This window comes from Lepidothrix coronata, unplaced genomic scaffold, assembly GCF_001604755.1.
Source record: "Lepidothrix coronata isolate B3197 unplaced genomic scaffold, Lepidothrix_coronata-1.0 Scaffold321, whole genome shotgun sequence".
Taxonomy (NCBI): domain Eukaryota; kingdom Metazoa; phylum Chordata; class Aves; order Passeriformes; family Pipridae; genus Lepidothrix; species Lepidothrix coronata.
The window spans coordinates 96,214-120,122 of NW_016690501.1; the positions used below are offsets into that span (position 1 = coordinate 96,214).

Below are 23,909 nucleotides of genomic sequence, written 5' to 3' on the forward strand. Positions count from 1 at the left end.
AGACAGTAAGAAAACTCAAGATAGCTGAAAACACTCAATATAAATAAAGAGGATTTGAGTCTGTGATTCTTAATGGATGAAAATGTATAAATCAATTCAATCTCATCTCTACCAGGGAAAGTGAGTAAGAAAGAGGTGCACACAAACATTTCAGTGTGTTCTCAGTCTACCTGTTGAGTTGATATGATTAGATTATATTCTTGGTCAGTTTCTAACAAATGTGACAAGTGAAGAGAAGGGGCAAAAGTTTCAGTACATACTAAAAAGGGAAAGAAATATACATTTAATTGTCTGGTAGCATGCAATGGTGTCCTACTGTAGCTGTAAAATTAATTACTTTATTAGAAATTGTTAGCCATAGAATTTACGTTTTTTTAGACTAAGCATTTTAAAAGGAGAGTGTTAGCCATAGAACTCATGTATTTTAGTAAGGTTGGAAGTTCTCAAGGGTTAGTGCGTACAATTTCTTGTGAAGATTCGTTACAGGCAAGAATTTTTTAAAACAGAGATGCTTGCTTGCACCTGTGAAGAGTGATAAAAGCAAGAAAGAAGACAAAACAGACATGATAAGACTGGGTTTAGGCCTTGAACTAGATCCAGAAGGCAGGAAACCATGCCAGAACCAAGGAGTCAAGAGAACAAGTGATTCAAGGGGGGTGTACTGTGGGGGAAAATGGGGTGGGACAGGTGAGGTAATCCTTGAATCTGTAATTAGAGGATGGTATAAAGTTATGAAACCTGTGTGATTCGGGGTGCATCCTTTGGAATTTTTTCCAATGCACCCGGTGCTGCAAAAACCGTGTGTGTTTTTTGGCTTTCTATGCTCAAAATGAGTCTAGAGAGTTTCTTTTCTGACTTTATTCATCATCACTACCATGTGCTCAACAAGCACTACCATTTCGCTGTAGTTTATCCACGTTGGTGATAAGTAAAAAGACTCCCTTTCTGAATAGAAACTTCATATTACTTTTCTCCCTCATAAAGCCTTAGCGATTACGGGGAAACAGCCTCCCCAGAAGATAAGCTCCCTATGTGAGAAGAGTGCTAATCACACAGCAACTATCTGCAGAACTTACACTTACTGTACAGTTCTGAGTGAAATAAAAATCAAGTTATTTACTCTTTACTGTTTAGTTAGTTTTTCCTTCTACAATCCTGAAGACCAGAAAGAAGAGAAATTAACACAGGATCAATTTTTCCCCTAATTCAGTAAGCTAGAATGCTTGATGAGTCAAGAACTTGCACTAAAGCACTCTGCAGGGCCTTTAGGGTAGAATTTGGATCTACCAGATCTCTCTCCAATCTTGGAGAAGCCTACAGTCCTACATTGTTTCCGTTTTCCAGTGCTAAAATAATGCTTTTGCTCATCTTCTCTCAGTTCAGATTTTGAATGCATTAGGATCCAGGATGGTATTGCACATGTGTGCACAGGGTTTGAAAAATGAGCCATTCTCCTGCTTGAACACAAGAAGACTATTACGATCACCAGAAATAATAAACTACAGAAAGTGTTCCTCAACTTTTGTGCCTTAACCCTGGCACTTGAGGAGCACAACCTTGACAATGCTGTATCTGAGAGGAACTCTTCCGGTTGTAGTAACTTCACCCTATTCACCTTAAATGGCCTCTTTTATCTCTGCATACTGATTTCCAGTGGCTTCTGAAAGTGGAGAGAGAGATCAATACCCATTGATTTGATGGATATCCAGAGATGAGAGGAAGAAGCTTCCTAAAGTTAAGGTTTCCTTATATGATTCCATTACTGTGGGCAACACTGCTGCTGTGGTGACTGTAGGGCTCCTCAGTGGTCAGTGGGGTCTGTCATACCACATGTCACTATACCCTGACTGTGCACTCAGTTTGCCTTCTAGCTTCTTGCTGGCAGGGACCAAAAAAGGGAAAACTTGGACCCTTCCTAGAAATCACTCAGCTCTTTCTGCTATGGAAAAAGAGAGTCAAGAGCTGAATAAAAGCCTGGATTAATTTTCTTTCCATTTTTCCATTGTACAAAATGTTCTCAGTAGAGATTAATGTCTCTTCATGATCACGCATTACCTCATCCAAGAAAGAACTACTCAGCCATCACTCAGAGAAATAAAAGCAATCTCATGTCAAATCACCACTCTCCTGCTTTTATCAAGTCATCATCTGAACTAAGTCCAGTCAAGGAAAAACAAATGAAGAAAAATTTAAAATTTGAATCCGTGTTCACCAAGATCTACAACAACCAGGAACTACCCAGAAAATACTTCTTCAGACATTTGTGCAATGTGAGTCCAATAATCATGCCACGCCTAAACCCCCAACCTGATGCTTCCAACTAAGGTGAACTAGAATCCCCCAGTCAGAGGATACCTGGACCCTGTGCACAGGCTGGGCTGCATGGCACTGCCGTAGCTGGGTGGCCTCCTAGAGGCTGATGGGGCATCTGGAGATGGCACTCCAGCTCTGTTCTACCACTGACTCGCTGAGAGTCTTCATATAATTTGCTTAGTAAGTTATCTCAATTAGTAAGTTATACTCACTATCCCTGCACAGATTTGGCTTTCCACCTGCAAAACAGGCAAAGAAACTAATTATACATATGATTACACTACCTATCTCTACCTACAGCACATATTAATAGCACTCGAAGCACAGAAGTAGTTCAGGGGTGATTCACTTCTGGATCTCACTAATGAGGTACAAATTGTTCAGTTTATCTGTGCAAAACACCACCAGAGCCTCAGAAGAAGAAATAATGCACAAAATTATTCTTTCATAATTGTTCATAACTGTGTCTGTGTCTGAATAATTGGAGAAGCACATTGTGCCATGGAAAAGTAACTCACAAGACCCTATCTCACTTTCTCCTATTCACAGCCATGCTATGGGGGCAAAGGTACCTAAAATCATATGTCTGGACATTATCGCACCTGCCATCTGCTCCTTCTGCACCTACAGAGAGGTCAACCAGAGGCATCCATCTGTCACTTCACACATCTTTCCTCCTTGGGCTGTGCAGCACTTGTATAGCTCCAAAATCAGTACACTTCAGGGGATCATTTTTCTATTAAACATCCAACCCCTGCCAGATGTCCACTGTTAGTCTCTCACATGAGTATCAACCAGCTTAAATAGATTGTTACTATCTAGGTTTGTCATAAATAGGTAAAATTCAAAACAAATGCAGCAAAGAGATATGGAAATATTAAAATAGTTCAGTAGATCAGCCTTCTCATTGGAACAGATGTGAAGGGACCCAGATTGCATTTAACATCAGTATAAAATCAAAGATGATCTACTCAATTAAATTTTTCTCCTTAAAATTAAATTATCAGAGCAACCAAGATGCAAATCTGGAGCTGATTGCACCAGCTGTGTTCTGACAATGTCTAAACTCCTGTACTAGCAAAAGAAAGAAATTGTCAAGGATCAGAAAATAAATTAAGAGATACTTGGCGGATTTCAACTGGAGTGTTTATGTGAGTAGCTGCATGTAAAAAACAACTTGCACAGACCTTACATATATATGTTTCTGTATGAGTCTGTGTGAGACTATGCTAATGTGGAAAACAGGAGGAAAAACATGCTTTAATGAATACCTAGCTTTAAGTTTTGCAAATAAATGTTCTATTAAGTCTATGTGTTTTCAGTACAGTATCAGTATTTTATTAACTGCAGTAAAGCCATGCATTGCCTGGCAAAGTCCTGAAGAATGAACAGTGTTCAACAACATGAACCCTAACAGAAGGACACAAGAAAGCCAGTCACAGCTCACATGAGTAACTAGTTTGTATCTGTCATACCTGTCTGTACCATTTCCATATTTTACTAATATAATGTATAAAATAAATACATACTGTATAAAGTATATATATATAATAGCATAATTTATTTCAGTGGAGCAATAATGACCTAAACCAAGCTAATTATGCACTTCTTTCTGTGCACTGAGAATGTGATTTAGTGAATTAAAGAAATTTGAATGGTGTGACTCTAGACTTACTCGAAATATAGGCAGAGAATGATCTTTATACCCTACAGAAGCATTAAAAATAATCTATTTTCATTTGTTCCTTACGGCAATGATTTGGTATCAAGCAGCTCATAAACTGAAAAACGCAAATTTAGAAAGAAACCTGAAAATGTTACTCAGAGCAGCAGAAATCCCAGGATTTCCCTTTTGTGAAATCTTTCTTCTTGTTAGGAAGTAAATGTAGCATGTTTCATGCTCTTGCATTCTCATCCACTTGTGTGAAATACTTCTTAAACAATACTAAAAATTAATCCTCATTTTCAATGCTTCCACATTCCCATTACACATACTGTTGCTTTGTTGACTAACTTGTACTTGCTGAGCTTCCTCTTTACTAAAGCATGTTAATGTTTTTTATCTCAGTTATAACAAAAATTTTTAGATAACAGACATTCAGGACTATTTTTTTCTCCTTCAAATATTCTGGATCTTCTCTTCAGCTGGACCTTCCATTCCCTTATTCAGGCTAAGCATTTGATTTAGTGACTGTCAGTGTAGACATGGTCACAGGGGAATGGACAGACATTGTTTGTTGGTTTTTTGGGGTTTTTTTGAGGGAAGCATCAATATTGTTTTGAGGGAAGCAGCTTGGGCAGCCACAACTCTACCTAAACTTTGCAGTGTTCTCCTCACAGTCTGATTAATTCCTGTTCAAATGCTAGGAAATAAAATTAAAGGAATGAGAACTGCAGGTGCTCCATCACTGCCAGCAGTGTTTTAGAGTATTGCAATCCCAACATACATTAAAAACAGCCTAAGGGTGCTTTTAGCATACTGACTTAGAACTAAGAAAAACTCCTTTCAAAAGAGACCCATTAATCCCCTCCATCACAAAAATTGGCTTTAGAGAAGAGCCATCACAAATACAATTCCATTCAAAGCTGAATAAATAGCTAGAAGGCTGCTGACAGGAATACTATAGAAGAATAGCAGTCAGACATACATTTCCAAGGTCTCTTCTTTACATCCTCTCCTAACTGTGCCATGGAGCACTCTTTCTGGGTGAAGACTAGCCGTCCATTACACAGTTTAGCTTCTGCCTCTCTGTGAAGGCCATAGGAGATACAGTTTGGTAACTCCAGTGTCTCCTCACCAAATAATTGAGAAGTTCTGCAATATTTCTGTGAAATGCATCATAGCGAAATCTCCTCCATGAGACGACAGAACAGCAGGCTATACACTTCACTTACACATATCTATCACCTTTATGTTTGTGGAGCACTTAAACAACGGGTTCCCAGCCCTTGCTGGGGGCTGTAAAGACTTTTGGGCTAGAAATAGGAATACTGAAATTCCACTGCCCTCACCAGAATGGTATTGCAACTGCAAAGTCACCAATGACTGTTTCCATGTTGTGTCCCTTGCTGATGCATCTCCCGGAGGTAGCAGCCTGAATGCATTATGGGCAAAGCTATGCACCTCCCCTTTTCCTGTTGAACAATCCTACCATGTTCCTATGACAACCAGCACTGCCAAGGTCCTCTATAAATGAAAATGGGGTCAGAGAAGGGGAAGAAAGCACAAGATTGATGCAGTTCATATGCAAACTTGCCCTAGAGGCAACATCTTAAAAATCTACAGTGTCTGATGAATGCAAGAACAGGATAGTAGATGTGCTTAATGCATGTATGGCAGACAGGTTGAAATTCTCTTATGCTGAACAATGGAAAAATGGATTAAGTAATGGAATAAAAATAAATTAATATTTTAAATTACTGAAACTTGTGGCAAACTCAGTAGACTATGAGGTACCAGTCTCCTGCTGGATACATGGAGTTCCCATTCTAATATTCCTGAGCTTTAATTTAAGCATCAAAGTCCCGGATCTGTCAGAAAAATACAGCCTCTCTAGTGACCAGAAGCACTACGAGTGATATCAGTGAACCTGTAATGCATTTACTGATTTTATATATGAAAATAGCAAAAGAGGTACTTATGACTGGTGATTTATGTCTTCATCAAAATACTTGTCCTTCAAACCAGACCCAGAAATTCACTGAAATTAATAGGGTCTTGAGATTGGAATATGTGTTACAAATTAATTCATTTTTGATCTTATGCAATGACAAGCATAATACTACTGGCATCCTACCACACCTGCATAAAAAATAGTGCCTGATGGACTAATATGTATTGGCTTACTCAGAAAAGAAAACAGAAGAATGTAAATCTCTAAAGCTTGTTTACCAGAGGCTTCCACAGTATTCTGCCATAACTCAGTGAAGAGCTATCAGTTTTGAATTTTCCTAAGCTGAGAAGCTCTCAGTTCAGTGTCTTGTGTATTTCAGGGTTGTCAAAATGAAACCCTTGCAGCTAATAACTTTATAAAGGGATAATTTTCTCACTGCCAAGTTCATGACTGTATCCTACTCTTGCACAGATGCATTGTAGAAAACATGTTCTGCTATGAAAAGGCAGCCACAGATGACTGGTCTCATGGAATGACTTCATTTTCTTTCTCGCTACAGCTTTGATGTGCAGGGAACAACACTAATCAGAGAGCAACCTTCCCCACTCTTGCTGGGTGGGCTACCCTTGCCTATTCCACTCTTCTCCTCCTACCTCCAGTGGCAGTTTCCAAAGGGCTGCCAAACAGGGCAGCTCTGCCAGACTCCTTTATCTACACTTCCCAAGGAGCACTCAGAAATGCTGCAATAAGAAATTCTAGGTGTAGGTCCTTTTTTGGTGGCTGTAAAGGAGCTACTACTTTTGGTAATTCAACCCTGGCTGTGGACAATGAGCAATGAAATACATGGACCTGAAAGCCTTGGCAGGAGGTAAAATCAGCATGCTCAGCTAGTGGCTCTCGTGAGCAGGAGGTGAACAGCTGAAGAACTGCTTGACACTGCAAAGCAGAAAGAACTCACCCTCACTGATACTGTGACAGACAAAACCACATGAGGTGAAGTCTTTCCTGGCACAATTGTCTTGTTGCTGACTGCAAAAAAACCCTCTTGGTCTCCTCCTCTACCAAAGTCACTTTTTCTTGCTTCCCTCCCAGTACAAGAACTGATGGATGCAGAGGAAAAGCTGAGTACTGAAAATGAAATAATGCCTCCTCTGTTGCCCCTTTTTTAGCTTGCTTTTCTTCACCTGTCTTGTACAAAGCACACCTATCGATGGAAGCTTCCAAAACAAGAAGACAGCACCGCAGGCAAAACCAGGATAGTCAATTTTCCTCGTTTGCTTTTTCAGAAGTCTCTTTTACAGAGGTCTCCATTTCTGGTTGTCAGGGGCTCTCAGCAGCAGAAAGCATGACTGAGCATTGTTAGGAAATGTCATTTTTAAAATTCCTTTTAATAATATTTAATAAAATTTATTTGTTTCAATAGCAGAAGATTTACTGCAAGTTTAGAGTTATGTTCAAAATCCACGAACGCGAAGGATGTTGAAACTATGCAAAAACATATTGCTTTCCAAAGTAACATTAATAATACATTTGTAGATATTGAGACCCGCTCTATACTAGTTGAGACAGAGTATGGACATAATGTATTCACAGGCACTGTGGATAAATCACCTCAATAAATTCTTCATGCTATACTGTAATCTCCAAAAGCTTTCTGACTGGTAAAAATCGTGCTTGCTGATCTGACTGCAGTTCTTCATACAATCTTGTTATTCATCTGCCAGTGACACATGAGTTTGAAACAATTAATGTCTTTATACATCTGCCACCACAAAACAACTTTACTTCACAAAATAAAGTCTTGACTGTTTTTAAAAAATACTAACATAAACCTACATCCTTTTGCACATCCCTCCCTCATGTTCCTCCTCAGTATATCAGATCACACTTTGAAAATATACTTACCTGTGCTTTTGTTCTCACAAAGGCAGTAGTCAAAGCTTTTCAGTAATTTCTACTTAATATTTAAACACAAGAAATAGTTCTTCAGAAATTATCAGTGAAATAAGCGCACTACACGGCAATCCTTCCTTAAGAATAAATATCATATTCTACTCACAGACAAATTTTAGAGAAATACACCTCTATAAGCACATGCATTACTTTCAAAATCTAATGTAAATACTACTTTGATGATTTAAGTACCGAGGTGACCTGCATGCTTGGTCTGTGTTTTATCCCCTTGTGAATCCTGCTGGCCAGAACAAACACACACCGATGCATCCTTTGCGCTGGATCACGGGCTCAGCAACATCCCACTGCTATCAAAGTAGTCACTGAACAGGAACGGAAACTTTTGTCACAGCCAGTGACAATATGCCTCTAGTCCAAAAAGTGGGACACACAAATGTAGTCTGGAGATACAACAGGACCACGTGTGATCTCCATTCCTCCATGGACACAAAGCTTGAATCCCTTCAATCCATAGGACAAAAGGGGCTTTACACTTGTCATGCCATGCTGAAAAGCATCATCTCTGCTAGACCTAAGAATTTCATCTTGAAACACTGAAGACTGAGATTTCTCAGTCTCTCGTAATTCACAAGACAGGGAGTAAGAAGGACTCTTATCATACTTTGCTGCATTGTCTGAAAAGCAGAATGCAACTTGGAAATTAAATTTTGAGAGTAATGTCTCTAGTCCTTAAATTTCACATTTATATTTAAATATGTTAAGATAGATGTTGGCGAAGTCGTAAAAAACCATTCATTTGAATTCATGTGAATTCATCTCCCATCCTCTGACATTTTGACAGTGGGCACCTGAGGATGCAGAGAATGTTCCCTATAAGGGACACATTCCTCTGAGGATTAAATGTAGGATTATTCAACCAGAAAATTTAATTTTAAAAGACAAGTACTAGGAAACAGATTTCTTTTTTCATTTGCTCTTCACACTTTCTGTAATAATCTGAATACTTCAAAAAAATAAAAGCAGAAGGATGGCATAACCAATGCCTGTTAATAGAAAAATAATTGGCTTAAATGAGGCACACATTCATACGCACAAAAAATAAATGGCCCAAGAATTCTTTTGAGAGTTACAATATTTTTAGCCATATGGTATATCTTATTAATTGTTATAATTACTAACTGAGAGCCAAATGTATACTCCACACTGTACAACACATTCAAATACTATCAACCCCTAGCCCCAAATGCTTACAGTTCAAAAGATAAGACATGTAGGAACAAGAGATCCTGAGAAATGCAGTGACAAGGAAAAAAGCCCAAGGTCTCCTAGAAATTAGGAGGTGCTTTGGGCCTTACTCTTGCAGCTGCATCAGCTACATTCCTCCTCTGAGAATGACAAAATGGGCTCTAAGCCTTTGTCCTCCACAGAGTCAGCAAAGAAAAAGAAGCAAGAAAAAGGGAACACACTTTGAGGTTTAACAATCCATAGTGGCTCTACAACATATTTTGGGCCTTTAGCAATTTATGCTAATTGAATGTAACCCTCAAGCTGTTCTTTTTGTGATGGGGCTGCTCTGGAGCACAGCCAGCCCAGAGTCCACAGACACACAAGCTGCTGAGCTGAGCTGTGTTGTGCAGCTCTGGGTCACCACAAAACAAGGGAACTAAGCTGAAAATTTTTATGCAGCAGTGAAAACCACTGTAGGAAAGGCAAGCTGCTCTGCTAGGAAGGAAGCACATTTATCTGGATGTTCTGGTTTGGGCTTGGTGCTACAGCATCCCCAAAGCTCGCCCTGCTGCCGGGTTTACTATCCTGCCTATCTTACATGAGGCCAGGAGCAGGGAACATGCACAGAAGGGGACAGTGGCCTTCTTAGGGTTGCAAAGAGCCACATGAAGTCACTAAATGATGTCATCCCCTTCTGCAAGAAAGAGGGATGTTTTCCATCTGGGAACAACCTGTAAAGATAAGTGCCCTGTAAGTGAGAGAAGCTTAACTGCCAGGAGCATTGAGATGATCCCAATAACAATTCAGGCTTAAGGCATGTTTGGCAGAACTGCCTTTTATTTCTGACACAGATTTTCCTGAAACAAGAGCTAGTCAAGTCTACATACACTGCACACCACTCATCCCAGCTTTTCTTTTTGACTCTGAATCTACAAGGAAAGAGGACCTTCCTTTTTACTGTAGAACCTCTTTCTTTGATGATATACATTAAGCCTTCTCTGTCTTACCCTGCCTGCGGTTCATTTGTCTCCACCTCAGAGGCCAGAGGATTTATATCTGACTTCCTGCCAGTCACACACATGCTCAGCAGTGACTTTTGAAACTAATGGTTCCAATCATAAGCGTCCCAAGGGCAAGGAAAGATGGACTGCAGTATGCATAGCTGAGGCCCAGGGTAGTGTTACTCTATCATGTAGATGATCTCTCTCCTAAGGGATTGCATGAAAAAAAAAAAGCTGCTAGTGTCCATTCCTATTAAGCTGTAGCCACTACTCCACTCCTCCACATTCTCCTTGTCTGCGCCTGGGAATCAGACTTAAAGGATCCTCCTTTCCTAAGCACCTATTGCTGTTTCTTTGGTGCAGGCTTCATCCTTAACAACTTTCAGGGCACCTCTGTGCAGTACAGACTGTAATGTGATTAACTTTATGCTTCACAACCTCAGCACTAAGAAGTAGGTCCCAGGGCAGGGATTTAACATGAGGCTCTCAGGCATGCATACAACCTTGATCAGAAAAACAGCTCTTCCTTCCTGGAATGGCACAACAAAACAGCTTGGAACTAGGTGAAACGGCTAGTTGCTCTAAGGAAACAACACTGCCAAACCCCAGCACTACTGAAGTGAATGACATAAAATGGGAGATAATTGATCCATTCTACCTCCAAGACAAGGTTGAAAGATCACAGGACTTGAAGCCACTTTCCTTCTCTCCATGTGCTTTAAGGCTAAACTAACTCTGTCTATTCGAACACAAGCATTTTGCCCTGCAAGCATACTGTTGTCCATTTATTAGGTGTTGTCATTGTTTTTTATCTTTACTTTCTTCTCTTTGACATTTTCATTGTGATGTCTGTATGTTAATTGTAAATGCCCTCATCAACGAGAAGCTGTGATAGCATAATGAATTTGTAGCCTCTACAGGACCCAGTGAAATCTAATGCTCTAGAAGATACTGCAAAATCATCATTCTACTTCCCATGGGATGCTAACTTGAAGAAGCAGTGCCTTTTCCAAATGCATAAAGAATTAGAAACTTCGTGTTAAAATACTGAGCATCCTTCACATTCTGTCTGCAGCAACAAAGCCCTGGGTTGCACAAAATGGGTCTCTTGCAATGACTCATAACTATTGATGACACTGGCTATCGAGTTAATTAATACAAATATTCTTTAGGGAGGGAATTGCTAATTCCTTTTCTAGCAATAAGGAATGTACATGTGTTAAAGACCTCAATGAGATAAAGTTTGTTGTGGGGGGGTCTGAACATTTCCATGTAAGGAATATTTTAGCTTTCTAATGCAGAGCATGCTTTATTCTGCCAGAGCACACACGTCTTTCTACTGATGATGGCTGTAGCTTGAAAGATATTTACATGTACCTGCAGTAGAGAGTTAGGAACAACAGTATAATGAATACAGAATATCCAATAAATCTGATCAGCACAAGTGTTTCAGTGGGTATATGAAATACATCTAAAGATTGCAATTACACCTTCAATAAGAAATTAATGTATCTGCTTTATTATGAGGAATACCTGGCCATCTCTCTACCCACCCCTGTGTTGCTTCCTTCCATGCCTCTTCTTTATTTTTTTCCTTTCCTTATAACCTGGTCTTAGCAAGCACTGATTAATATTCATTAATTCTAAAGCAAAATATTTATGCTCTGCACAGTATTACATAGTTTTGAAACTAAGTCTGCTCCCTTACATTCAAGGAAAAGGGATTAGATTTTCCAAAGTATCTTGGCACTCTGTATCAGAGACATGCCTAGTGCATTTCCTAAAGGCACCTGTGGAAGTTTCCTACTTACCCACTGGGAAGAACGCAGGTTAATCTGCTTAGGTACTTAGGAAAATTCACTGAGTGCCAAAATTAGTTATTAAGCATTGCTGATTTGGAAAACCTGGCCCCAGAAATCCTGTCCTTGGCCCTGGATATGACAGAAGCTTGGTCTTGACTGCCAAGAGTAGCTCAAGAATCCTGTTGTCATCATACTGCAGCAGAAAAGCTCAGTGATGGCAGGGTTACACTGCACTGTTCCTCCAAAACCTGAAACGGTGGGTTCCTCCTGGGCACTCGTGGTGCACATCAGAAGAGATTCACCAGCTGGTGAGTCTGCTGGAGACCCTGCACCTCCACCCCAAGGAAAGGGCCTAAGGTTTGTGGTTTCCTTGCCTTCTCTAGCTGAAGGGATGTGACACGCTATAAACTTTCCTCATTTCCAGAACCTTTTGTGAACCTAGTAGAGGAATGGCTTTAAGTTACTATAGCAGGGGTAGAGTATTTTTCCTGCCAAGGTCAATTTTCAAACATCTTTTGTAGAACACATAACAAACATCTTCCTTTTATCCAAGAATAATGTGGGGAATAAAATCATGTGAAAGGAGACTATGGGCTTTTTCCAGACCTCGGGAGCACATCCTGCCCTTGAGGTTTCAGGCATTAGAGGATATGCATAGTTTAAACCAATAGTGTACTACAAAACAATACATTCATACCAATTATGTATAGGCCTTGACTTGTAAAGGAAGTTTTGCAGATGCCTGTTTTCAAAGACCAGCTGGATGCACTGCTTCAAGAAGCAATGGCCTTATTCCAAAGGATAACTTAGATGATACTTCAAAGCAAGTTTTCTTTGCAGGTAGAGTTTTGAATCCTTTCACTGAGTTGCATGTGCTTAAATTTTGGCATATGCTCAAGTGCTTTGGAGATTTTTTGTAGAACCACAGAGGATATCCATATATTTTCTATTTAGAGAACAGATAGGGATAATACCCAGCACATGCTGCCAAGTTGGATGACACTTTGATTTATGTGTATTTCTTCTGAACTGTTTCCACAGCCTGCAATGAGCTTGGTTTTATAAGTATTTCTTGTATTTACACAGCCTGTAGTGAGCTACAATGGACACATACATGAGCGATCATAGCTGCAATAATCTCCACAGTTAGGTCTCCCTTGCTCAAAAATAATGGGATGTAGCATGCCAAGGGGAAGCTGGAGGGAGAAAAGTTCAAAGGCTTTGCCAAAAGTCAAAGATGCTTTTAACATAAAAAAGTTTCAGCACCTAAACATGGGAAAATGTTTAAATATAGTATAATTAATATATTTCAGTATAAATATCGCTGTTACTGATACCAGTGGTACATGTCCTCATTCATGGCAGTTCACACATGGGGTAATATCAGATAACAATGTATATTAAGTATCTAAGAGCAATTTTTCTGTCTTTTTCACAGGAAGACTGTCACAGGCATCGGATAGTTCATGGACCTCAGACCCCAGCATGCATGTTGACATATAAATTTTCTTATTTCGAATTACTGGAATGCACTCCAATGGCGATTGAAGCCTATGGCTAGTGGCTGCTGTAGGCACAGTCTGCCTGGGGCTAAGAACTCAATTTACATATTTAACTGCCTTTGCTGGAGTAGGGCTTGCTTGCAATATTGTCAAAACCACACCAATGTCTCTTAGGCACAGATGGGAAGAAAAGAAGGCTTTGGGGAAAGAAATAAATGTTTGACAGGATATTTTTGCTTTATATTGCAACATATCAAAGCAAGTTGGGAACATGAAGGCTGGGAATAAAATCCCAATCCTGCTAAAGTCGATGGGAGTTTTGCTACTGAACTCAGCAGGGCCAATATTTCATGGTTGCTAGGCTCTTGCCTGCATATCAGTAACACTTCTTCCTCCACTCGATGCTGAGTGTCAAAGACACACACATGAAATTGCACAAGCTGATAAGTCTTTGTTCCTGAAGTTTCATTTCTATTAGAGATGGTTGAAAGGGAAAATAGAGAAAAGTCACATTTGTACTGCTGCCTATTCACTCTCCCCCTAAAACCTCTCTCTCAAGGCATGAGGCAAAGAGCATCAAATCTAAAATAGATTAGATAGACACACTGTTGTACAATGGAGATCACTTCAGGTCCAAAACTCAAATAATTCCCAACATCAGTTGGAAATAATATTGTGGATTAATTTTTGACATATGAGATTATTGTTTTAACAAGGCAGTAAGAAATTTTAAAACCAAATCCTTGCAGCATTTTTCAGTTTGGATAAACATATATATATATATTTATTTGATATCTTTTGGTTTTCTAGCATAATGATCATGGACAGTGTTACCAGAATGTCACACAGGCGGTGTGTGAATGCTTGATGAATATAAACACTGTGAAGTTATCCATGTTCTCATTAATTTTGAAAAATCTACAGGGTTCTAGTGCAAATAAGTACCAGTATAAGTATAAATTTGAAGGTCCTTAATGCCAAGAACATACTCAGACTATCAAATTACATGTGCAAAGGCAGGAATTGCTTGTTTGCCAGTAGAAAGAGCAAATATAATAATGTAATTGTCTGTTGGCTTTTTACCCCAAATTCAGTGTCAAGGACTTAAACCATGACTTGAAATTCTACAGCACCAGGCCTATTCCACATCTTTCTGTGTTTCAACAAATCTGCAAGAAAAGTGGAGAACTTTTCACAATATGTTAGTTGTTTGAGCGGGTTGCTATGTCCTAAATTTATATCTGCTCTTGGCAAAACAGAGCAATAGATGTACTTCCCCAACAGATGTACCTCAAACTCATTAAAGAGTTCATGCTGTCTGTGAAATGCTATCAACTCATAACGCCTTTAAGGGCATGAATGGTCATGGAACCAGCGAATTTAAAATAAACACTGAGAGCTACTCATGGGAACAATCTCAGGTTTGGAATGACAACAGCCATCCAATTCACTGAGTTGTGCTTATCTAGGCAGCAAGCAGGAACCCTTTCTCTTGTATGTGCATGCAGCTGAAATCTCACTAAAGGGCACATCAAGGACACTGGAGCCTACATCTGATAAGAAAATGCATATTCTATTTAGTTTCTTTACAAGATGCATTGGTTTGCTTTTATAGCCCTCTTTAAAAAGGTCTGTTTTCCAGGACAGGATCACAAAATGGAAGGTTGCAGCTTCTTTCAAGAAGGCAGTTTTTGCTGAGAAACCAAAGCAACAACCTTTAACTGAATTCTGGGAAAAGAAAGTGTTGATGGACTGCTTGCTGTGAGCTGCCCGATGGGCAGGCTGTTACCAAGCCATGTGACTCTCAAATACAAATGCCTCAGCCCAGTGAGTATCCCAAAAAGCTCTGTACAGGATACACTGCATAGCCAGAGGCTGTTTACCTTTCTAATTTTTAAGCAAACCAGATGGAATCTGTTACTGGATAACCACTCCCTGCTGTTGTCTTTGCTCAGGCTATACCTACTAGTCCTAACAGTGCACAACAAAAACATTGTTTTCTTTTCTCTCTGTGAGTCCTTGTGAATGATAGGCAGACACTGTCCGCTGATCTGTATCAAGTGATCCCAAGTACCTTTAAGCTCACGTCAGCTCTATGTTTCTAGTGCATGGATTAATTATACATGGCTTGTGCAAGCTGAGAGCCCTCTGTGGAAGCAAGCAGGCTCACTTGCACTAAGGACACAGTACCTAGTGGTCACAGGATCGGAGGGTTTGATGGGAGCTTTTGAAATCATCTAGATGACCTCTGTCTCCCTTGAGAGATATTTGTTTTTTTCCATTCGGTGCTTCCGTGCCAGACTTAAATCCTCCTGATTAGCCTCTTCTAGCATTTCAATATCCTAACCTGCTAAAGCATGCTTGCCTGATGTCTAATGTCAAGCTACCTGCTCTATAAATCCATTTCTTCATGTCTTATCTACTACCGTGAGCAGAGAACAGGTTATTCCTCTGCTTCTGGCAGTAGTCTTTTTTTAGTTACCATGTCTCTTCACTTGCTTTAAACGAGCCGTGTATAATTGTATAGACGAGACATCAGTGCATACCATCTTATTAATAACACCTAATTATTCACAGACAGCACTTGGCAATAGAAACAGGAGTCGGTGGGTGTGGGTTCCTATTAGATGCAAGAGGCATTAGGAGATAGTGCTGCTCAACACCTTTCAGAAGGCACTGAGAACTGGGTCTTCTCTTACACAGGAATTTGACAAACTCATGTTGCTCATCAAATATTTACGAAAAAAGGGACGAGCCCTCGGACTTACTTCATATTTGAATGGAGTGCTGGCTTGTGCTCACCCTTTCTACAGGATGAACTGCATTGTGAGAGACTTAACTGAAAGGCAGCCAAGCTGCCAGTTAAAACAGAGGAAGGGGAGCAAGTGGAAACCAGATTTGTGACAGCCTGTGTTATAAGGCACAGCCACTCACAGCCATTTTTGCTCATTTTACCACAGTGAGTGGTACACACTTGCAGATAGGAAGCTCTTTCTATTGATACTACTGGGCATTGTGCCAGGTTTCAGAGATGAAAGAGTGATACTTGGGAATGCACTAAGTGATAATGGCATGAAGAAACACCCAGACTGGTGTTTATTTCAGATGCTACGGTGACAGGTCCTCATACAGACCTTAGTGCTGTAATAAAAGTCCTTCCATTTGTTCAGGAAAATAATGGCTGAAGAAGAAAGTCCCGTATACAAATTGTGTGCCAAGAGCTTTCACCAGTTACCTGTCGCCGCATTTTTCTCTAGCTTATATGCAACTTGGAAGCCATTAGTGAACAGTGCACGCATGGCAAATTATAGTGTGCATGTTTTATTACAGAAAATGCAGACATATTGTGGCTCATGCTGTAGGGCTTAAATCACCACATTAGGTCTTTATAAAAAATGGAGATCGCTCAGCCTCATGGGTAAGGCATTTGCATCTTCATCATTACAGAGGCAACAAACTTCATCCATAAAGATGTGTCTAGAACAAATGGCAGCAAATTGTGGACACATGTTTTGCTTTAATTGGTCCTCATCAGCTGAATATAGCTTCTGACTTCAAAGAGCTCTTACTAAGAAACCTCTTCCAAATTTTTTGGTTTAGTCTTTTTATGTGTTTTTTTTTTAATGTCTTAAGAGATTTCAGATTAAATAGAATCTTCGAGGATACAGTTTGAAAGCACTACTTCTTTATAGTTACATCACACATTTAATTACTTATTCATAAATTATGAATGACTAGAGGTAAAGTAGCATTGCCCAGAGCCCCTGTCTGGGGCCAAATGTAGCACTACAATTTTTACAAAGTCTCTCTCTTGACAACTGGGAGCAGATTCAAGCCAGCTACAGCCATATTCAAAAGGGGAGCTGTTGTTAGTGCCATTTTCACATGCTATTCTTGATCAGCATAAATGAGTGGAATGTGCTCTTTTTGGAAAGCACAGCAAAAGAGTACGGATGGCAATAGAATGATTACGCAACTCATCTAAAATTCACCAAAAAAAGATGCAAGCTACAATCAAAATCTTACTTATAAATGAGTGTAATTTTTAAAAAATACAGCTAACAAATCCCACTGTCTGTAAAACAAACCAATATCTACTTACGTCTTTTCTTCCAGCCCCAAAGCCCGGCAGCCCTCATGAGTACAAGGGTCCCACTGTCTCAGACACTGCACAAACACAGCACAGATGAACAGAGGTGGAAACGAATACACAGATGACTGTAGCCACTACAGTAGCACAGCTGAGACTCGAGCAAAAATGTGATAAGCCTCATAACGACACACCAGTTTGGAGATGAAACTGCTTCTTCCTACATTTCTTAGCCACAGGAACACTCACAAGCACACACAGAGTTTTGTCTCTCCAGCTGATCACTGCTTCTACAAAACCCGCCATTTTGTTCCAGCGTGTTTTTGCATGTTTACGTATGCCCTATGTATGTATTCACAAGAATACATACATAGGGCACTTCTCTCTGTAGCCTTAAGCCTCGATTAATCACTCGCACCACAGCAGACAATATGAAAACACTGCCACGTTTTCGAGGCAGCACCACAGACCCACTTGTTGCAGTTGCAGATGAGGAAGGCAGGCAGGTGAAGGACATTGGTGAATCAGCCTGAAGTAGAATATCCTCTTTTGATACTTTCTCTGAAGGTTTGCTTTTTTTTTTTTTTTTCCGCTATATAGTAGCAGCAATTTTCCCCCTTTTGTGCAAATGAAACACAGAAGACCATGCTGCAGGCCCTTCTTATAGCATAAAGAACAGTTACAGGAAACACATTAAAGTAATTTCCTCTTCCTTGGACAGAATGCACTCTCTGGAGTTTGTTTTTAGCATTGTGGTGTAACTGGGGAAAAAGTGAGCTTAGGTAACACACCTCAGTGCACCTAAAAGAAAACTGATTTAACAGAGTTTAAGTAACTTGGAGGATCTTGCCACAGGCTTTTTATAAACCAACCAATCAACCAGTGAAAACACTCATTCTAGATGCCCAAAATACCTCTTATATAGTTATATAGTTGTTGCATTTGTTAATGATAACTACATTTATTACATATTTTTGCTGCACTTAGAGAAATAAAGCAGTTTGTTTATCTGTCAGTAGAATCAGGATGTTCAGAATCCACCTTTTCAAATTACATCACAGAGTTCACAATATCATTGCACATTCATACTATATGTCTGTGTATACATATATATAGTTTTCTCAGTCTTTCCCTCTTTATTTTCAGTGTCCCTCTATTTACTGCCTAGCTCTTCAACATATTACCCTGAAACAGTTTAAAACAGCAGGGATAACAATGGGGAATGCTGCCAAGCCACGAAGCATAATATTAAAAAAAAAATAAAAATAGTTACAAAAAGTCTCAACATTGTGATAGGCTGGATGTACAGTATACCTTCCTTCTTTTCCCTAAATGGTGGTAGAAATGTACTTACACAATTCAGTTTCATATTTTTATTACAATGTTGGTCCAGCAACTGAGATAATTTTAGAATTAAGTCACATTTCAACACGCAGAAACATGACAAAATGAAGCAAAGTATTCTTGGTCCTTAGCTATTGTAAAATTACCACAGCCCCCACTGCTGTCAGTGGGTTTCTGGTTATAAGCCTCCTCAAGGAGCTCTTCCCACATTGCACACCAGCCAGCCACCCAATATCTGGGAGTCAAAGATGTGCTGCTGGGCAGGTCCTGTAGGCACATCTGGCCTAGCTTTATGCTCATGAAAACAAAATAACCTTGGATGCACCTCTGGAGTCTGCCCTCTAAAGTCATGAAGATACAGCTCTGTTTCTCCTGTGTCATAGGAGAAGCTGTAAATAAGAACAGGAACATCAGCCAACCTAGCAAAGCAAAAGGTTTCTAGAACAGTCCATAAAATACTTCTTAGACCTAATTTTCACACATGCCAATAAAACTAAAAGTCTTTGTATTGCTCATTCCACGCATACAAGGATGATTTTGTGGTTTCTGCCTAGCTTGGACCAGAATAAGAAAAATCCATACAAAATTGTCTATGAAAATATGTAGTAAGAAATTCTGCTGAATTGAAGAGACAACATTAAAAAAACTTTTTTTCTTACTTTTCACTGAAAATTAGCAATTTCCCTTGCAAAACAGGACAGCAAGTGACTACACTTATATAAAATTAATTTATTTTATCTCTAAAACTTTGAAGAAAAGTTGTTGCTTTTGATATTGACAGTGGAAACTGTCAGTCTACAGAAATGTCCCAACAGTGTCAATACACCTAAAACCTTGCCTTACTTCCATGAACAGGGGAGACAGTTCTCATCTACACAGTCTAAATTTCACCTGAGGCTTTTTGCTGGACTCTTGGATGGACTCTTCCGAAAGACAAAACCTAGGAAAAAAATCCTTGTCATCTCAGGAAGTGACATAGAATTTAGGTCTGTGTGAATCTAGAGCTCCATTCCCTCACTCACAGATCTTTTTATTGAGTGACCACCACCAGACATGCCAAGTGAGATGGATCCCTCTTGTCCACTGAGAACTAGACAAAAAACATGATTACAAAAACATCGCATTATTTCTTCCAGCCACCATCCTCTCTTTCTATATCTCATTTTTCTGAAAGTGTTCACAATTGCAAGGCACAACAAATCAATTTTAGTCTTTTACAAAACTCTGCAAAATCAGATGATACTTCAACTCATTTTTTAATACATTTCCAAATATTTCCATTAACAGGATAATTTAATTTCCATATGGTTCCTCCAGGTACTTGAAGCAAGACACATGGTTAAGTACTCTCTTGAATTGTGCCCAGCATAAATACTGCTATCTTCTGTAAGGATTTGACTAGTTCTTTTCTAACAGAATAAAAATTAATATTTACTTACTAAACAGTTGGCAACAGAGGACCTGTAAGCTTCTCTTCATGGTATCATGTGGTCCTGCTGGTCTACCAGTTTATTCATGATTCTGTCAAGAAAAAATCAAGAAAGAAGAAAATTATTTATTACAAAATATAGGCTGTCTTGTTATACCTGTTGATTACAAAGTAAGATGAAGCTTCACAGGAAAATTACATTGATAAGCAATGGGAAATTGCCTGAGTGTACTTTGCTTGTGTAAGCCATGCTCTCCAATATCTTGGCAGTGAATCATAGAATCATAAAATCATAGAATCATAGAATCATAGAATCAGCCAGGTTGGAAAGGACCTCCGAGATCATCAAGTCCAACCCTTGATCCCCTACCACCGCAGTTACTAGACCATGGCACTGAGTGCCACATCCAGTCTCATCTTAAAAACCTCTAGGGATGGAGAATCCACCACTTTCCTGGGCATCCCATTCCAATGCCTGATTACCCTATCTGTAAAGAATTTCTTCCTAATATCCAACCTAAACCTCCTCTGGCACAGTTTAAGACCATGCCCTCTTGTCTTACTGACAGCCGCCTGGGAGAAGAGACCAACCCCCACCTGGCTACAACCTCCTTTCAGGGAGTTGTAGAGAGTGACGAGGTCTCCCCTGAGCCTCCTCTTTTCCAGACTAAACAACCCCAGCTCCCTCAGCTTCTCCTCACAGGACTTGTGCTTGAGTCCCTTCACCAGCCTTGTTGCTTTTCTCTGGACCTGCTCCAGCACCTCAATATCCTTCCCGAACTGAAGGGCCCAGAACTGGACACAGTATTTGAGGTGTGGCCTCACCAGCGCTGAGTACAGGGGAAGAATCACTTCCCTGATCCTGCTGGCCACACTGTTCCTGACAGGGACCAGGATGCCATTGGCCTTCTTGGCCACCTGGGCACACTGCTGGCTCATGTTCAGCTTCCTGTCAATCCAAACTCCCAGGTCCCTTTCTGCCTGGCTGCTCTCCAGCCACTCTGTCCCCAGCCTGTAGTGCTGCAGGGGGTTGTTGTGACCAAAGTGCAGGACCTGGCACTTGGCCTTGTTGAACCTCATCCCACTGGAATCAGCCCAACTCTCCAGTCTGTCCAGGTCCCTCAGCAGAGCTCTCCTGCCTTCCAGCTGATCGACACTCCCCCTCAGCTTGGTGTCATTTGCAAATTTGCTAATGGTGGGCTCAATGCTCTCATCTAAATCATCAATAAAGATATTAAAGATATTAAACAGAACCGAAGGGCAGAGCTATGGCCAAAAAGAGCATAAATTGTCAAGAGTATACAAAATAAACACACTGAAAATTACTTTCATTTTGTGCTTATGGCTTGATAAAATTAATCTCATAGAAGTCTTTTTACTTTGGAGAAAGGGTCCTCACTGGAGGAGAAAATGATAGGTGCAGACACCATCAGGCAGCTGTGGTGGGAACATGGGGCTGGAATCTCCTTCCTGAGCCTCACCTTTTCACATCCCTCAAGAGGTACAATGAGGAGAAAGTCCACCCTCCTTTCCCAGTCAAAATTTCAATGGTCCCAAACTCTATTGAAATGGTAGCACAGAGGGCAGCTTTGTCCTGGCATTTTTTAGCTTCATGTTAGTCAGCTGTTGTAGGTCATATCCCTTCCTGATATACTCCACCAGTTGCCTGAGCTGCAGCTAGAACTGCAGGAACTGGAGAAACTTTTCTATGTCTTTAGACATTTTCTGTTTCTTCTAGACCAAACTACCTTGCTGTACATGGGAATCTCATAATTCTTGCATGTCTGAAAATGTGATGTGGCAAAAGTATGTGACCACCCTACCTCCCTGTCTTTGCCCACTTGGGGAGTAACCAATAACATTTTATGTGTTCTCAGATACCATTTTCAAATACTTGATGGGGATATTTTTTCACCTCAGTTTAAAAAATATTATGAAAAAATAAATCCCAATCATGCTGATATTAATTATTCACATTGTGAGGAAAACAAATGCATAAATCAGAAGTGAAAAGCAAATGTAGTCCCAAAGCACTGTTGTGAGTAACGTCTCACTGAGCACCTAAAGATTACACAGTATTTAAACTCTTGATTCTGTAAGAAAGCATTTGCTATAGATTCAAAGGCAGGACACTGAGATCATCTTCCTAAAAGGACTCTGCTCAATATTAAATAGTGTGTAGTATCCTCCAGTTTTCAGTTCAACATATTTTCATCTTCTGAACTCCTGAGGACATTTCTGAGTCATTTTAACATGCACCTATATAAATCTTTCAGAGCTTATTTAAAATGCAGTCTTGAAGATGTTAAGACAAACAAGTCAAAACAAAGAATAACACCTTTGAACTGCATAAATGCTGCAGAGTTTGTGAAAACAGAACTATGTTTAACTTTTATGTGGAAGCCTCAAAAGGATCGTGACTTTTCTTGCCTGTGCTATGTAACAAAAGATGCTTGGATTTTGCTGTTATTTCACATAGTAATTTCTGTACACAAATGCCATGTGTTTGGATTCTCCCACACTTTCCTCTCCATTTAAAACTGGAGCTTCACAACATCTGAGTAACTTGCAGAAATGTCAGTATTTGCAAGGTGTTTCTCCCAAATTAATCACCTGTGAATTAATTTACAGTTTTTAATTAGAATCAGAGTTAGATTAATGTATAATTTGATCATGAAAACTTGTTGAGGAATTTCTGTTTACCTCTTTTTCCTTAAGGTTTACCAAATGACAAAACAGACATAGCAAAAAACTTCAGTCTGTATGTACAAATAGACATCATATAGTCTATTACAGCACTCTTCAAAGATGTATATACAAGTCTATGCTTAGCATCCATTATGATATTAATAAAAATATATGCAGGAAAAGACAAGAACCAGATAAGCCACTGACAATACAGATTCCATATACCCAAGGACTCTGCTTTTGTCTCAAAGCAGGATTTACAAACATTGACCCATCTGAAGTCATAAAAATACAATGGAAAAAAGGGTGAATCTGAAATTGCAACCCTAAATCCACATTATGGACTTTGTATAATTTGAATTATGCTTGGCAACTGTGATGTGATACAGTTTGAAGCTGTGAACCACAATTTTTTTGTATTTCTCTTCCATCTCTGTATTAATGCTACCTGTAATGTATAATGGCATTTGCTTATAAATTCTGGTATTGTGGTTAAAATAAGTGGTATGCTTTAGTGTAGGTATTTATTTAGATAAGACTAGTAATGTCATTTACCCTGTGCTAAGAAATAGGAACTACTGTGCATATAGGAAAAGAAACAAAGATTACCACTTTAACTACCTTCTTCTGTTGCCCTCAGTTAGAAGATTTATCTTTTTGAACACATGGCCAGGACATTAGGGAAATGATATGTGAAACAACATAAATGCAAAGTAATCTTTACACCCTGGCATAACTTGCTCTATCTCCAGCAACCCTGAGTGGAATACAGTACCTAAGCTGCCATATTTTTTTAACTTGAGAATAATTATTCCTTATTTATCTCTTCCACGTCATGCAATTTTAGTCTTTCATTAGATCATTTAGAATCTCTTTTTAAGGCTGAGAAACTCTTATCTTTTTGTTTCTTTCATTAAGAAGATACACCTTATATCTGATAATTGCCATGCTTTAAGCTGTAAGTATCCCTTCCAGTTCAGATCTG

The 23,909-nt window shown here is 39.5% G+C and overlaps 1 protein-coding gene across 5 annotated transcripts in view; it reads right to left on the reverse strand.

Annotated features, from left to right (window-relative positions):
• TMEM108 (transmembrane protein 108) overlaps window positions 1-23,909 on the reverse strand; it is a 163,730-nt gene that overhangs the window by 67,629 nt on the left and 72,192 nt on the right. For 4 of the 5 annotated variants that reach the window (XM_017838035.1, XM_017838032.1, XM_017838033.1 and 1 more), the window contains exon 3: window positions 20,247-20,328. In XM_017838035.1, the coding sequence (XP_017693524.1) occupies window positions 20,247-20,286 (40 nt within the window). In that variant the 5' untranslated portion in view covers window positions 20,287-20,328. Of the gene's footprint in view, window positions 1-17,475; window positions 17,541-20,246; window positions 20,331-23,909 lie in introns of those variants that run through there. The other variant, XM_017838036.1, reaches the window with a different exon arrangement.